Source organism: Saccopteryx bilineata, chromosome 12 (assembly GCF_036850765.1).
Source record: "Saccopteryx bilineata isolate mSacBil1 chromosome 12, mSacBil1_pri_phased_curated, whole genome shotgun sequence".
NCBI lineage: Eukaryota > Metazoa > Chordata > Mammalia > Chiroptera > Emballonuridae > Saccopteryx > Saccopteryx bilineata.
This window is the reverse complement of record NC_089501.1, coordinates 28,591,948-28,609,225: the sequence shown is the minus strand read 5'-3', so window position 1 is coordinate 28,609,225 and position 17,278 is coordinate 28,591,948. Positions and strand designations below refer to the sequence as shown.

General features: G+C 40.2%; 1 protein-coding gene and 1 pseudogene across 3 annotated transcripts in view; both read right to left on the bottom strand.

Annotated features, from left to right (window-relative positions):
* Positions 1-16,539, bottom strand: part of LOC136316451 (pantetheinase-like) — a 34,774-nt gene extending 18,235 nt beyond the window's left edge. For 2 of the 3 annotated variants that reach the window (XM_066248482.1, XM_066248480.1), the window contains exons 1-4: positions 16,226-16,539; positions 12,991-13,112; positions 12,082-12,309; positions 9,709-9,839 (exon numbers count right to left, since the gene is read on the bottom strand). In XM_066248482.1, the coding sequence (XP_066104579.1) occupies positions 9,709-9,839; positions 12,082-12,294 (344 nt within the window). In that variant the 5' untranslated portion in view covers positions 12,295-12,309; positions 12,991-13,112; positions 16,226-16,539. The remainder of the gene's footprint in view (positions 1-9,708; positions 9,840-12,081; positions 12,310-12,990; positions 13,113-16,225) is intronic. The other variant, XM_066248481.1, reaches the window with a different exon arrangement.
* Positions 2,199-2,299, bottom strand: LOC136316509 (U6 spliceosomal RNA; annotated as a pseudogene).
* Positions 16,540-17,278: the final 739 nt, after the last annotated feature.

The following is a 17,278-nucleotide window of genomic DNA, read 5'->3' as shown; positions in this document are numbered from 1 at the left end:
AGTGTGCACACATTCACAATATCGGATCTTCTGATCCATGAACACAGGATATTTTTCCATTTATTTGTGTATTCTTTTATTTCTTTCCCCAATGTCTTATAGGTTTTGTTGTAAGATACTGCATGTTCTTGGTTAAATTTATTACTATGCAATGTTTAATACTTTATAAATGGGATTGTTTCCTTTATTTCTGTTTCATGTAATTCATTGTTAGTATATATAAATGCAACTGATTTTCATGTATTGATTTTGTATTCTGAAACTTTACTGAATTTATTATTTCCAACAGTTTTCTGGTGAAATTTTTATGATTTTTTTTTTTTTTTTTTTTTTTTTTTTTTTTAGTGAGAGAACAGGAGCCAGAGAGACAGACTCCTGCATGTGCCCTGACCAGGATGCATCCAGCAAGCCCACTTGGGGGCAATGCAATGATTAACCCATCTGGGGCTAACATTCCATTGTTCAAGAATGCTTTAGTTCCTGAGGCAAGGCCATCGGGTCATCTGCAGTGCTGGGGCCAACTTGCTCGAATCAATCCAGCCATGGCTGCAAAGAGAGAGAGAGAGAGAGAGAGAGAGAGAGAGAGAGAGAGAAGGGGAAAGACTGGAGAAGCAGATGGTCTCTTCTCCTGTGTGCTCTGACCAGGAATTAAACCCAGGACATTCACATACAGGGCCAACACTCCACCACTTAACCAACTAGCCAGGGCCTAAGATTTTCTTTTTACAAGATTATTTCATCAGCAAACAGAAACATTATTTTTTTCTTTTCAATTCAGATGCTTTTATTTCTTTCTCTTGCCTGGCTAAGAATTTCAGATCCGTTAAATAGGAGTTGTGAGAGTGGGCACTCTATCTTGTTCATGATTTGGATGAAATGTTTCAGCCTTTCACTGTTGTATATGTTCACTGTGGGCTTGTCTTATGTAGTCTTTATTATGCTGAGTTATGTTTCTTCTAACCCACTTCATTGGGAGTTTTTATCATGAAAAGATGCTGAATTTTGTTCAGTGTTTTTCTGCATATATTGAAGTGATCATATAATTTTTATCTCTCATTCTATTAATGTGATATATATATTTTTATTGTGTATGTTGAATGACCGTTGCATCCCCGGGATAAACCCCATTTTAAATAGTCTATGATCAGCCTGGCCTATGGTGACATAGTGGATAGAATGTGGACCTAGAATGCTGAGGTTGCCAGTTCAAAACCCTGGGCTTAGCCCTGGCCGGTTGGCTCAGTGGTAGAGTGTCAGCCTGGCGTGCAGAAGTCCCGGGTTTGATTCCTGGCCAGGGAACACAGGAGAGGCACCCATCTGCTTCTCCACCCCTCCCCCTCTCCTTCCTCTCTGTCTCTCTCTTCCCCTCCCACAGCCGAAGCTACATTGGAGCAAAAGATGGCCCGGGTGCTGGGGATGGCTCCTTGGCCTCTGCCCCAGGTGCTAGAGTGGCTCTGGTCGTGACAGAGCGACACCCTGGAGGGGCAGAGCATCGCCCCCTGGTGGGTGTGCTGGGTGGATCCCGGTCGGGCGCATGAGGGAGTCTGTCGGACTGCCTCCCCGTTTCCAGCTTTGGAAAAATACAAAAAACAAATAAACAACAAAAAAAAACAACACCCTGGGCTTGCCCAGTCAAGGCATACGCAAGCAATCAGTGAACATCTAAAGTGAAGCAACTATAAGTTGATACTTCTTGTACTGCCCTCCCCTTTCTCCCCTCTCTCTGTAAAATCAATAAATAAAATGTTAAAAAAAAATAGTCCATGGAGTTTTGAATACAAAATAGTCCATTGTTGAATTTGGTTTGCTAGTATTTTGTTAAAAATGTTTCCTTCTTATTCATCAAGGATATTGACCATTAGTTTTCTTTTCTTGTGGTATGCTTATCTGAATTTGGTATGAGAATAATGCTAGCCTGAAAAAATTAGTTTTTTCAACTTTTGTAAGATTTTGATATGGAGTGGCATTAATTATTTTTAAAATGGTAGAGGGTTTTGATTACTGATTCAATCTCTTTACTCATTATTGGTCTGTTCAGATTTTTATTTCTTCATGATTTAGTCTTGGTAAGTTGTCTCTTTATAAAAATTTATCCATTTCTTTAAGCTGTCTAATTTGTTGGCATATAATTTTTCATAAGAGTCTCTTATGACTCTTTGTATTTCTGTATCAGTTGTAATGTTTCCTCTTCCATAAGTAAAAATATGAGATGTTTCAGTAATTTATATCATCCTTCTGCAGGAGTCATGCTAATCTTCTCTGAATTATTCCTATTTTAGTATGTGCTGCCTGAGCAAACATAAGAGAAATTATTACTTAACGGGTATAGAAGTTGAGTTTTGCCAGATAAAGAGTTCAGGAGAAGGATGATGATAATGATTATACAGACTTATTAATGTAATTAATACCACTTGACTGTACATTCAAATATGGCTAAGATGGTAAATTTTATGTTACATGTATATTACCACAATAAAAAAAAGTATTAAGGAAAAATCCTTGGAGATAAGAAAAGATAAATCTTACTAAGGAAACTAGTGAATCTTTAGGGGAAAAAATAAGCAAAGGGGATTAAAAAGATACACTTGGGGTCATAAGAGATAAAGCTAGGCACAGAGCCCAAGAAACCTGTTCCAATTTAATAGACAAGGGGTACCATTAATACGGCTTTGAGGACAGAAGTAAGATAATAAATTTTCTTTAAGATTAATAGGACAGCCTGATTAGGCAGTGGTACAGTGGAGAGAGCATTGGACTGGGAGGACCAGTTTGAGACCCCGAGTTTGCCAACTTGAGGGTAGGTTCATCTGGTTTGAGCAAAGCTCACCAGCTTGAGCCCAAGGTCGCTGGCTTGAGCAAGGGATTACTCTGTCTGCTGTAGCCCCAGGTCAAGGCACATATGGGAGAGCAATCAATGAACAACTAAAGTGCCACAATGAAAAATTAATGCTTCTCATCTCTCTCCCTTACGGTATGTCTGTCCCTATCTATCCCTCTCTCTGGCTCTCTCTCTGTCAAAAATATATATATATATTGCCTGACCAGGCGGTGGCGCAGTGGATAGAGCGTCAGACTGGGATGCAGAGGACCCAGGTTCGAGACCCCGAGGTCGCCAGCTTGAGCGCGGGCTCATCTGGTTTGAGCAAAAATTCTACCAGCTTGAGCCCAAGGTCGCTGGCTCCAGAAAGGGGTTACTCTGTCTGCTGAAGGCCCACAGTCAAGGCACATATGAGAAAGCAATCAATGAACAACTAAGGTGTTGCAACGCGCAATGAAAAACTAATGATTGATGCTTCTCATCTCTCCGTTCCTGTCTGTCTGTCCCTGTCTATCCCTCTCTCTGACTCACTCTCTGTCTCTGTAAAAAATAAATAAATAAATAAATAAAAAAATATATATATATTAATAGAATATCTCAGTATAGCATGTTCTAGAAAGTTTAGAGAAAAAATGTAGTGAAATCATTAGCAAGCTGTTTCATAAGGTCAGATTAGAGGAAACATGAGTTGAGCTAGGACAGTGCCAACGAGGATGGAAAGGTGGGAATACTGGAACATTTATCAATATTAATGCTTGGTTTCTTTATTTTTATCACATTTCCAGTAGTTGTTCCAGGAAAGCAATTAAAATTAAGTTTTGAAAAATGAGACCTCAGAATGTATAATATTTAGCCATATTTACTCTGTATTGACACAACACTAAAATATACTGCTCACAAAAATTAGGGGATATTTCATCCCTTTATATTTATTTTGAAATATCCTCTAATATTTGTGAGCAGTGTAATAATACTAGATTGTTGAAGAGCAGCTGAGAAAGCTGAGATAACGGTTGTATGAATAAAGATGTGGTGCCACCTGCTGACCATAGTAATGCAAGCTTCTTTCGAGTATCAAATCAAGACCTTTAAATGTGTAAATTGGTACAAAATGATAGCAATCATCTACAAACCATGTCCTTGTAAAAGACCAGGACAGATGGAAAAGCACATGTAAAAAATTATTTTAATACACACACACACACATAAAAGTGGTCATTTGATAGTTTTTTCCCCTCATTTGCTTCAGTGGTATTGAAATGCACAGATAGAAATACAACACATTGAACCATTTGAAACATATCATATTTACCCCGAGTCTTGCCAGGTTACCTGAAGTGGTAGAATAGGTACATGAAATAGAAGGCTGGTGTTTTGGATTTTTTAAACAATTCTGGTCATACACACACACACACACACACACACACACACACACACGTGCGCCTTTTGTCTTTTTTAATCTTGAAAATACTGTATAGCATACATTCTAATATAGTTTCATTTAAACTACATTTCTCAGACTGTTTATTATCGCCAGAAAAGCTTCCAAAAATATTTTGTTAAATCCTGTGTTTTGATTTGGAATAAAACGGAAGGAAGGTGAGAACAAAGAGACTTCTTTGGGGGTCAGAGGGAGCACAATGCGGTGTGCAGATGCTGTTTTATCAAACTGTCTACTCGAAATCTATATTGTGTTGTGAACCAAATATCCCAATACTTTCAATTAATTTGAAAAATACTTTAGTGAAGATTACAAAGTAAATAAAGTATAAAAATGAATTTTGCTTATATGATTCTGAAATCTGCTTGTTATTCTTTTTCTTTAAATACATTTTATTTATTGACTTTACAGAGAGAAAAGGTGGGAGCAGGATGAGAAATAGTTGCTTCACTCTAGCTGTTCATTGGTTCCTTGTTTATGTGCCTTGACTGGGCAAGCGCAGGGTTTCGGCGCTCTATCTATTACTCCACCATAGGACAGCCTGCTTGTCATTTCATCTATAATATTTGCCAAATGCTTAATGTTGCAGAGATCTCTGCCCTAGTGCTACTGGGAACAGAAGAAAGAGGTGAAACAGTAAAGTTAAAATGTATTTCTTAAGACTTATCTCAAAGTGTTTATTTAATCTCAAGGTATAACAATAATAATAATAATTATTATTATTTGAGAGAGAGAGAGAATAAGAAAGAGAGAGAGAGATGAGAAGCATCAACTTATAGTTTTGAAATTTTAGTGTTCATTGTTTGCTTCCCATGTGTGCCTTGACTGGGTGGCTTCAGGCGAGCCAGTGACCCCTTGCTTAAGCCAGTGACCTTGGGCTCAAGCCAGTGACCTTGGGCTCAAGCCAGAGACCATGGGGTCATGCTGATGATCCCATAATCAAGCTGATGAGTCCACACTCAAGCTGAATGAGGCTGCAGTCATGCTGGCAACTTTGGGGTTTTGAACCTGGAACCTCATCATTCCAGGTCAACGCTTTATCCACTACAGCTCCACTGGTCCAGCTAACAATAATCATTAATTACTGAAGAAGACATTCACTAACTTATAATAAGTGCATATTAAGTAAGTATTCAACAAATACTTGCTAAATTCTTCCACACAACTCACCATGCTCAGTATGTATGTGTGCATCTGAGGAAAGGACGTTCTGGGCAGAACTGTTCAAGTGCATCGTGTGGGAGACACCCAAGTATAAGATATGGCGAGGGCACTTCTAAATCATTTCATCTTACCAGAGAAACCATGTATGCACACAAAACCCGGAACTAACCGTACAAGTAATACACAACCAAATATCAAACTGCTTTTTCATTCAAGTTAGCTAATTAAGCAAGCTTTTTATTTTTTAACTTTTTGAACTAATGATGGACTCTTTAATCTTTAAGTCAGATCATCTTGATTATAGATGCAGACATTACTGAATTAAAGGATGGCCTTTATTCAAAGACTCCTACACACTCACAGAGTGGTATTCCTGGTACATAAGAAAAAGTCAGTGAAAAAATATTGAATAAATAAATTAATCTTTGAGTTAAGTTATTGGAAATAGGTTAGCTCTGAGGAAATCTGTAAGCTTTCCTCTTCAAGACAATGAAAACTTTTGAGCCAACCTTTTTCTCTTTAAGCCTTTCAGGAACTCTCAGAACTAAAGTGTGTGTTTAATTGTAATTATCAGCCCACTACAATAGCGCCTTGTAACAACTACTTCCTCTACCTTATTCAGGTGATTTCCAGTGTGTTTTTATACCTTAATTGTCCTACTTTTTAATTATGTAAGATTTAGGAAGAAACCTCAAATCTTATGAGAAGCAATCAATGAACAACTAAGGAGCTACAACTAAAATGAGTTGATGCTTCTCATCTCTTTCCCTTCCTGTCTGTCTCTGTTTCTCTCACTTGCCAAAAAAACAAAACAAACCAACCAAACAAACAAAAAAAAAACCCTCTCAAATTCTTCTGGAAGCATGTGAAGTATAATGTCAAATAAATAAAATTAAAAAGGAAAATGATAAGGGTCTGGTCCCATAACACCCAGGTTAACTGGTGATATAGGCACCAAAAAAGGTTGGTGACAGAAAAGAAAGCAATGGACTCAGGGGATATCAGTCACATTCAAGGAGACACGCTATCTGATTGTATGTATGTAAAAATAATGAACCCAAACTCCTCTTTTTTCTGACATTCTACATTTAATCTTTCAGCAAAATCAGTCAGAGCTACCTTTGGATTTTATTGAGAATCTGGTCATTTCTCAGTACTCACACTTCCACCATCTTGGTTCAACACCATCATCTCTCAGACTAAATCACAGCAATCATCCCTGTACTCTATTCTCTATATTATCTGCCAAAGAGGTCCTAGTGAAACTTAAGTCAGAACATGTCATTGCTCAGTCAATTAAGAGGATTGTCCCAAAACAAGGTTGTGGGTTTGATACCCAGTCAGGGCACACACAAGAAGCAACCAAAAAATGCACAACTGAGTGGACCAACAAATTCCTTCTTTCCCCCTTTCCTTTCTCTCACCTTCTCTCTCTATCTATAAAAAAAAAAAAAAAGTCAATAAAAGTTAATCCCTTAAGGGATAGCTCTGGAGCATCGACCCAGAGCATGGAGGTTGCTGGTTCAATTCCTTGTCAGGGCACATAAAGGAGCTTCCTGTCTCTCTCTCTCTCCCTACCTCTTTCAAGACAAAACAAAACAGATCTTTAATAGCTACCTTCATATTCAAATAGCAGTTATCATCATGACCCTTAAATCCTTATGCAGTGGGCCCTCCTTAATTACCCGCTTCCACCTCCTACACCTCTCTCCCTCCTTCACATCACTCCAGCCACACCAACGTGCTGCTGTTCCTGACATGCTAGCCAGACACTGCTCTGACCACATGATCTCAGTACTTGAATTCCCTCGGTCTTGAATACTTTTTCTCAAAATACCTAGATGACCTACTCCCTCATATTCTTTAAGTCTTCCCCTACATATCACCATGAAGCCCTTGAATGACTTAAAAATGTATGTTTGTCACATGCCACTATACTTTCCTCCATAATGGTTGTACTACTTTACATTCCCACCAACAGTGGATGAGGGTTCCTTTTTCTCCACAGCCTCTCCAACACTTGATATTACCTGTCTTGTTGATAATAACTAATCTAACAGGTGTGAGGTGGCATCTCATTGTAGTTTTGATTTGCATTTCTCTAATAGCTAATGAAGATGAACATTTTTTCATATATCTGTTGGCCATTTGTATTTCTTCTTGGAAGAAGTGTCTATCCATGTCCTCTTCCCATTTATTTATTGGACTGCTTGTTTCTAGCTGTTTTGTGAGTTCTTTGTATATTTTAGATATTAGGCCCTTATCTGAGCTATTGTTTGAAAATATCATCTCCCACTTAGTCGGCTGTTTGTTTTGTTGTCAGTTTCTTTTGCTGTGCAGAAGCTTCTTAGTCTGATGTAGTCCCATTCATTTATCTTTGCCTTTACTTCCCTTGCCTTTCAGGTCAAATTCATAAAATGCTCTTTATGGCCAAGGTCCATTAGTTTAGTACCTATGTTTTCTTCTATGTAATTTATTGTTTCACATCTTATATTTAGGTCTTTGATCCATTTTGAATTAATTTTTGGGCAAGGAGCAGCATTGTTCACAGTGGCCAAGACACGGAAACAACCAAAATGCCCTTCAATAGAGTGTTGTATAAAGAAGATGTGGTACATATATACAATGAAATACTGGCCCTGACCGGTTGGCTCAGCGGTAGAACGTCGGCCTGGCGTGCGGGGGACCCGGGTACGATTCCCGGCCAGGGCACATAGGAGAAGCGCCCATTTGCTTCTCCACCCCCACCCCCTCCTTCCTCTCTGTCTCTCTCTTCCCCTCCTGCAGCCAAGGCTCCATTGGAGCAAAGATGGCCCGGGCGCTGGGGATGGCTCCTTGGCCTCTGCCCCAGGCGCTAGAGTGGCTCTGGTCGTGGCAGAGCGACGCCCCGGAGGGGCAGAGCATCGCCCCCTGGTGGACAGAGCGTCGCCCCTGGTGGGCGTGCCGGGTGGATCCCGGTCGGGCGCATGCGGGAGTCTGTCTGACTGTCTCTCCCCGTTTCCAGCTTCAGAAAAATACAAAAAAAAAAAAAAAAAAAAAGAAATACTACTCAGCCATAATAAATGATGACATAGTATCATTTATGACAACATGGATGGACCTTGATGACATTATACTGAATGAAATAAGTAAATCAGAAAAAGTTGAACACTGTATGATTCCATACCTAAGTGGGACACAAAATTGAGACTCATGGACATAGATAAGAGTGCAATGGTTACTAGGAGGAGGGGAATGGAGGAGAGGGAGGGGATGGGGGAGGTAGAGGGGCATGAAGAGAAACAAATATAGGGTGGTGGAGGATGATGTGACTTTGGGTGATCGGTATACAGCAGAGTCGACTGTCCAAATGATGGGAAGATGCTCTCTCTAAATCTATGTACTCTGGTTGGCCAATGTCACCCCGTTAAATTTAACTGTCTTAAAAAAAAAAAAGAACCAAGTGAAGTCAATTCATAATGGAAGTGATATCAGAGTACTCCTTTTAGAAACAGAAAGTCTAGCATGGGAAATGACTAAATGAGAAACGATTATGATACAATGAAGTATGAATAAAGTAGATAATTAAGATAAATAATATTTAACTTTGTAAAATCATAAAGTCTCTATAAGAAGTTACAGTAGTTAGTTTTTGTGTTTTTAAGAGCAATTCCATAGGAAGAATTCTTACAATTTAATATTTGGAAAGAAGTGAATTAACTGATACTAATCTCTTAGCTGCATCAGATATTGCCTGCTGACATTAAAAGTAATAGTGCTGCTTTCATAACACTTCATGTTTCTTTGTATTAGACTTGATTTGAACCACCTGCACAATTCTGCTATCTCACCTCCTAAGTTGACAATCAGCTTAAGTTTTAAGGATTTCACCACATACATAAACCTCATCAACTATCTTATGAATGAGAAGGGAAATTTTTAAATTCTAAACTGACATGACTCCATTTTATTATTTACTCATATTTTTCAAAGTACAGAGCCATTAGGGAAAAACTTGTTCTGTCAACTTATAAGACGTCAGAAGACTCAAGTTTGGATCTGATTCTCCCATTACCCAGCTATCCTGTGACACTAAGCAAGTTACTCTACCATCTCTCCAGATTTAGTCCCTTCGTGGAAATTCACGATAAATTTGATGATTTCTATGCTACTTTCCAGCACTGAAACTATCTTGAAACTTGAAGTTGTTAGTAGATCTTATGCAATGATTGTCTACAAAATTTTCCCAGTAAAGTAAACTTATGTTCATGATGGAATTTTTCACGATTTGTTGTCGTTTTTTTACCTGTTGGGATGATTACAAGGGATCCAGTCCACTTGAGGGTCTGGGATATCCTCCAGGTATGGGTAGATAGACTCCCTGTTGAATTTCCAGCCATAAATACCATCTTCTGGAGTCACAATAATATGTGCACCCTGTTAAAAATGTAGTTTAATTAAAATATTTCCCAAGAAAGTCTACACTCAAGCCCTGAAAAAGAACCTGAGGATCTGAGTAGCTGAGGGAAAACCATTCAGGTTGTTTTTCATTCAATCTTATTCCTTTGGTTTCTATATTGTTATTACGTATTTTATACGCCCAACCGCTTACATTTTCCAACCCTAACATCATCCTTTCTTAATGTTTTCCTAACATGAACAGCTTTCCAGGCTGCTCACAAGCTTGGCATCCATTTCAGGTGTTAACTATCAACTCAGCTCTTCCCTGAATCCCCCACTGAACTTTGACCGATTGTTGTGCCTGAGCTTGTAGGACTGGTTTACAATTCAAACTCTGTTTCACTTCTCCTCTGTCTCAGTCTTCCCTGGTTTATCCCCTGCAGATGTGATTCCTGCATCACTGGAGAAGAGAGCCTAGAAGTACAATCTGAGCTCCCCCGGCCCCTTCAGGTGGAAGAGTCATCCTGTGTATGTCCGATGGCCGTTGCTGTGGCCATGCAGGTTCATGTTGGATTTGGGCAGACAGTAAAGGAACTGTGGAGCCAGAAAATGGTGTGCCATTTCATTTATTAGAGTCTCGCAATGGTGATGAGCAAATAGGCAAGGAAAACTGCTTCCCTCTCTCTCAGGGCTCCCAAGCCCCGACCCTCTATCTGGACTATCCGGACTCACTCTCAGGGCTCCCGGGACTCTCAGGCCCCCAGAAGCAAAACAGGCTGAACAACAACAACAAAAAAAAACCTTCTCCAGCAAACAATTGCAAGCAATGGCCCTTCCCAATGGCAGCAGCAATCCGCAATTTGCAATCTGCCACTCTGAGGGCAAGTACCCACAGCCTTCCATAGACTATACACACATGGTGCTGCCCCGTGCTCCTGCACCAATCAGGCAAAGTGCAAGGGAGCAAACCTAACACATTTGGAACATACTGGTTTGTCCAATACCCTGAAAGCTAATTTTTCTATCTCCAAGAATATATATTAATAGACACATGTTATATGTATGTATCTTTGACTTACATGACACTTCACATATCCCTTGTCTATAACTGATTTATGAGTATCTTATTTAAACCATATTCATTCAAACCACACATTTAAACTTAAAACTTCATTTTCATTTAACTTAAGGACTTACTATACACTAATATATTTACTTTACAAATTGGTAGCTACAGTATAGCCTCAGAGATGTAATTATAGCATAGGGAACAGAGTCAATAATATTGTAACAACATGTATGGGGTCCAGCTGGCACTTAAAATATGATGGGGACCACTCTGTAAAGTACATGTTTTTCCAGTCACCATGCTGTACACCTGAGACTAAGACAAAATAATATTGAACACAAACTGTAATTGAAAAAAATTTAAATAAAAAACATATACTTAAAACATTTTTATTGATCTCAGCGAGAGGAGAGAGAGAGAGAAAGGTGGTGGGGAAGGAGCGGGACTTGTAGTTGTTGCTTCTCATATGTGCCCTGACCCTGCAGGCCCGGGGTTTCAAACGGGCGACCTCAGCATTCCAGGTGGACACTTTACCCACTGTGTCACTGCAAGTAAGGCACAGACATACATACTTTTATCTCCAATTAAAATGAGGTGTGATGTATGAAGTATAAAATATAATCTATTTTATATGTATTATGTACTATCTACTTGTACAAATATTTATTAATATTATGAATTTCATATACTTGTAATGAAGTATGATATATATACATATATATATATATAATACAGACTGTTAAGTAATTTGCAACTTAAGTTTGTTTGGAGGTCATTAAAGAAATCTGCACATTCTTAAGAGAACAAAAAGTCAAAAAAGCCACTAATACTCTAAAAATAGCACCTGGCTTCCCACCCATTTATCTTCTACCTCCATCTGTAGCAGAAAAGTGCAACAAAGTTGTTGAATTTACAGCTAGTTCCTCAAAGGTCTTCTGCCCTTGAATAATAAACCAGATGTTCTTGTCTTTCCTTTGTCTCACCATTAGGGAATTAATAGTGTCCTTCCTCCAATAATTTGGGGAAGGAGGTAGGACTTGGACTGTAAAATAAAAGTTCTTGGCTACTATCACATATATGTCATCATGTACCTTAACACATGCATAATTACATACTCTGACACATATGTAATTGACCCTCAGAGTGACCCTGTCTCTTAGGACCCCACATATCATATACATAGAAGCCAGCACACTCAGGAAGTGGTACCTGTTTTGCTGCTGCTGTGATCGCTCCCTCCAAAACATCCAGGTTTCTGTTCATTAATACCAACGCCTCTTCACAGGGCACCGATATTAAGGTGGCATCAGGCAATATCACCGCATGCTCGTAAACAGCTGCAATAAAGGTGTCTCGGGAACTGACTTTTACAACACAGAAAACTGAAATTGCCACATAAGCCAGCAGCTGAGAAGTAGTCATGCTGAAGTCCAAGGACTGTTGAAAACAGAACAAGCCATGATATTTATAGAGATTCTGCAATAAATCACGTGGTTCTCAAAACTCTGTACTTTAAAAACAAATTACAACGCTTAACTTTAAGAAGACATTACGGAGCCCTGGCCGGTTGGCACAGTGTTAGACCGTGGGCCAGGCGTGTGTATGTGCTGGGTTCAATTCCTGGTCAGAGCACACAGGAGAAGCGACTGTCTGCTTTTCTCCCCCTCCTTCGCCCCTCCTCCGCCTCTGGGGCTGAGGTTGGCTCCATGCTCTGCCTCAGGCAGAAAGAAAAGCTCCGTTGCTGAGCAACAAGCAACAGAACAAGGCTCCAGATGGGCAGAGCATCGCCCCCTGGTGGACTTGCCTGGTGGATCTAGGTCAGGCACTAGTGTGACTCTGTCTTTGCCTCCCCTCCTCTCACTTAATAAAAAAAAGAAAGAAAGAAAGAAAACATTATGATTTTACATCTTAGACATAATGTAGAAAAGTTCCACACAACATTCTGTACTGCACTCCTAAGGGCTGTGCAGAGGATTGATTATTCAGGCTTCTCACTGTGAAGATGGCTGTCTGCTCCTTGTATTGATGCCTGAATTCAAATTGTCCGTTTATAAAACTCCAGTCATTGGATTTAGGGTCCAGCCTATTCCAGAATTGCTTCATCTTAACTAGTTTTACCTGAAACTCTCCTACTTCCAAATAAGGTCACCTTCTCAAGTACAGGTGGTTAGGTCTTCAACATAGGAATTCTTAGAATTCTTGTTTTAGAACTTCTCTGCATAGCAGTAGATGTAAACAAGCTGAAGAATAAATAAATTTACAATTCTGAAATTATTATCATCATATGAGTATGTAAATGCTACACTTTATTCACTTTATTTCTCAAAATGGGGTAGCCAGGACCAAGAGGAATACAAAAGGGTCATTGCTATAAAAAAGTTACTTCAAAATGGACTGGCTTTGGACAGCAAGCACATATCATCTCGTGTTTCCTGGGCAGGAATCCAGGGGCTGCTTAGCTGGGTGCCTCTTTCTCAGGCTGCAGTCAGGCTGTTGGCCTGGGCTGCAGTTATCTCTAAGCCTGGCTGAGGGAGGATTCACTTCTAAGCTCCAGAGACTCACTCACGTGGATGATGCTAAGCCTCTGGTCCCAATTGGCTGTACCCTTGGAGATATGAGTTCCTACCTTCAGGTGTTGCTATGAGGCAGTTCACATTATGATTTCTGGCTGCAGAGCCAAAGAGAAAAGGATCCCACCCAAAACACAGGCCACAGTCTGTTAGTTAATCCAATGTGGGAAATGTCATCTGGTCACTTCTGTTGTATTCTATTCATTAAAAGCAAGTCAGGCCTGACCAGGAGGTGGCACAGGAGATAGAGCACTGAACTGAGATGGGGAAGGTCCGGGTTCCAGACCCCGAGGTCGCTGGCTTGAGTGTGGGCTCATCTGGTTTGAGCAAGGCTCACAAGCTCAAGCCCATGGTCACTGGCTCAAGCAGGCGGTCACTCGGTCTGCTGTGTCCCTCCCCCCAGTCAAGGCACATATGAGAAAGCAATCAATGAACAACTAAGGAGCTGCAATGAGAAGTTGGTGCTTCTCATCTCTCTCCCTTCCTGTCTGTCTCTCTCTCTCTGACTCTGTCTCTGTCACAAAATAAATAAATAAATAAAAGTTAAAAAAAAAAAAAAACCAAAAGAAAGCGAATCAGTATGCCCAGCCTACACTTGACAGGCGGGGATTACACAGGGTGTGAATGAGGCAGAAATTTGGGAACCATTTTAGAGGCTGCAGACCATAGGATTAATAGGGAAGTATAAACAGAGACAGGGAGAACAAGAGTTAAGAACTAAAGAGAAAAATGGAGGTAGACTGAAAAGAGTAAAGTAGAAAATAGAGAAGAAATTTATAGATTTTGATATGGAATAAGTGGGAAAATTTGTTTCAGTTGCAAATGAAGTATAATATTTTTTATATTTACAGAATTATTGTTGATCATCTGTTTTTGTTTTAGGTTTTACCTTGGATGGTGTTTTTATAGTTCAATTGGCTACTAGGTATGTCTGATATTTTTTACTTCAATACTATATAAATTCTGTGGCTGCCAAAATACCAAAGAGGGTGTGGTTGCCCAGCCCTCCATAATCTACAGCAAACACCAGCTCCCTCTACTTGCTGACTGCCCTTTGTTTTTTCATTCCCAGGCCCGTGGGGACACACAAGTTCACAATGAGATGTGTTGGGCAGATAAAATATATTATGCTCACTTTGTTAAAGATGACGTTGCCCACATGAGGCCATCGCCCAGGTGATATTAATGTGTGTTGAGAATCCTTGTAGCCTGGGGCTTGGTTTTGGGATTAAGCCTTTCCCACCCTTTTTGATGTAGGGCAGTACAATCCTATCATGCCTCAGAAAGTGACTTTGTATTAGAGACTTCCCTATTTTGTATATTGGATTAAAGGTTGTGAAGCTACACTATAAAATAGAGGCAGAACGGGAGCTGGGGCGCTCTTGGTTCCTGAGATTTTCATTAGAAGAGAGAGCAGAGCAGAGAACAGAAGGAGGCCACGTGGAGTAGGTCAGGAGAAGCAGCCAAGATGGCAGAGTACTGAGTGAGATGCCAGTTTGTGTAGAGTTTGTATCTGGGATAAGGAAGGAGATGGGAAACTGAGGAGAATAAGGCTGGTGAGCTAGAAACCTTTGATTCTATGAAACTCGGATAAGTCAGTGGCTTTGTGAGCACTGAATGTGAGTGGGTTTTGGAGCCCAGTGTGTGTTTTTACTTGCCCGCTGGGTGCAAGCTAGAATTAAAGACTATGGCCCATCAGTTTGTGGCTCCGTTGTTTCTTTACCGACTGTCCGAATCCAATGCGAACCTGCATAAGCCAGAAGGCTGCTTTGATAATGGCCCTGGCTTCTGGCTCTACAAGATGTAATTGTTACATTAAAGTTAATAAAAGGAAGGTCAGAAATAAAAGTTAAAACTTGAATGAGTTTAAATAAATAACTTGTATAAAGCCAGTAGCCACAGCACCACTACCACAGCCGCCTGGCCCATGCAGGTTCAGATTTGATTCGAACAGACGGTAATAGAGCAATGGAGCCAAGAACTAATGAGCAATTACCTTTAATCCTAGCTCGCACCCAGCGGGTGAGAAATACACACAGTAGGAAAACACTTCCCTTTCCATTCAGAGCTCCCAAAGCCACTGACTTATCCGAGTATTCACAGAATCAAAAGTTTCTATCTCACCAGCCTTATTCACCTCTATTCCCCATCTCCTTCTCTCTGCAAAAACTGGCTTCTCCTTCAGCAGTCTACCATCTTGGCTACTTCTCTCCTGCAATGCTAATTTCAGAAACCAAGAGAGAGAGAGCCCCCGGTCTCCCTTATTTTATAGTGTAGAAATTAAAGCCTTTAAGCCAGTATACAAATAAGGAAGTCTCTGATACAAAGTCCCTTATCTGAGTCATAATGGGATTCCTCATAAGGGTGCACCACCCCACTTCATCCAAAAGTCAAGAATGTGGGAAAAGCTTAGTGTTGAGACTATCTTAGAATTAAAAAAGGTGGGAAAGGCTTAGTCTTAAAACTAAGTCTTAAGCTATAAAAACTCTGCCTGCTTACAGCCTGTCCCCCACACCCAATGCAAACTATAAGTGAGCAAACATATACATCATATTTGCAAACTTATTTGACCCACAACTTGTCTGATATAATTAATTTAGAAATATGAACTAAGAAGCTCCTATTGGTTCCAGTCTAACATGAAAAGAGTTTGAAAATCACGTCTCCCATATTCACAACAAGAAAAAGGCTCAACAACTGAAAACCAGTACTTTTTCTTAGATGCGGCAGAAAGTTGAGATCACACACAAACCTCTTCCTGACAATTGGAGAGACAGCCTTACCGGTAGCAGAAGTCCACTGTTGGAGCCGGTAGTGGTGCCGATATAAAAACTGTCCACACCTGCAGAGAATACTTATGAGTTTGAGCCAAACTGATGACAGCTGCCAGGAACCAAGATCTCAAGTGCCGTGGAGAAGGACAGCTCTGCAGCTTTTTGTCTGTGGAGATGACATGAAAGTGGGAGAAACAAGGCAGGATGGGATTTCAGGTTAGTTAACGAGATCAGGTGCTCTTGTGGGTGGTTTCTCTCGTGGCCTACTTGGCATGTACTAGCCCAGTCGGAGAGGACGCATTTCAAAGGTATGGCAACCTAGACTCCCAGAAACAAAGGACAGGCATTGCTTAAAGAAACCTTTTTATGGGGTGTGACTCATCACCATGACTTGCCTAGTTAGGAATCTATGATCAGAGCCACCTGTGAGGTCACTTTCCAGGGAACACCTTTTCCTTTCTCGCGGATATGATCACTTCAGCTGTCACTGATGAATTGCTAGAGGCTCACTGTAGATACACTTGACAGTTAGAATTAAGGGGAATTCCAGTGTTAGAAAGGCTATCACACTTTTGTGAGTTTTACCTCTAAGAACCCCAAAAGATTGTCTGGGAAAACAACTGAGACAAAAAAACAAAAAACAAAAAAAAACACAAACAAAAAACAACCCCTCCAAAAACCCAACAAACAAACAAAAAAGAAAACAAAAACAACAACTCAGACTCACATTTTCTAAAAAAGGAAGAGAAATAAGCCCCTGAACCTTTTGCTCTCCTTATCAATGCTCCTCTTCAAGCAAACTATTAAACCAGAGCCTAACAAATCTGAAAAAAGAAAAACCTCAACTCTAAACCTCCTGGCCTTCCTATCTCAACTAAGGGGGAAAGGAAAAAGACTGAGAAGAGCTGTGAAGGTCATAGCCCAGGGGCACTGGCTCATTACAAGATAGATGTAAAGCCAGTTGCCGCAGCCAGCATCACAGCTGCCTGGCCCATGCAGGTTCACATTGGATTCAGAGAGATGGTAATAGAACAATGGAGCCACGAACTGGTGGGCCATTAC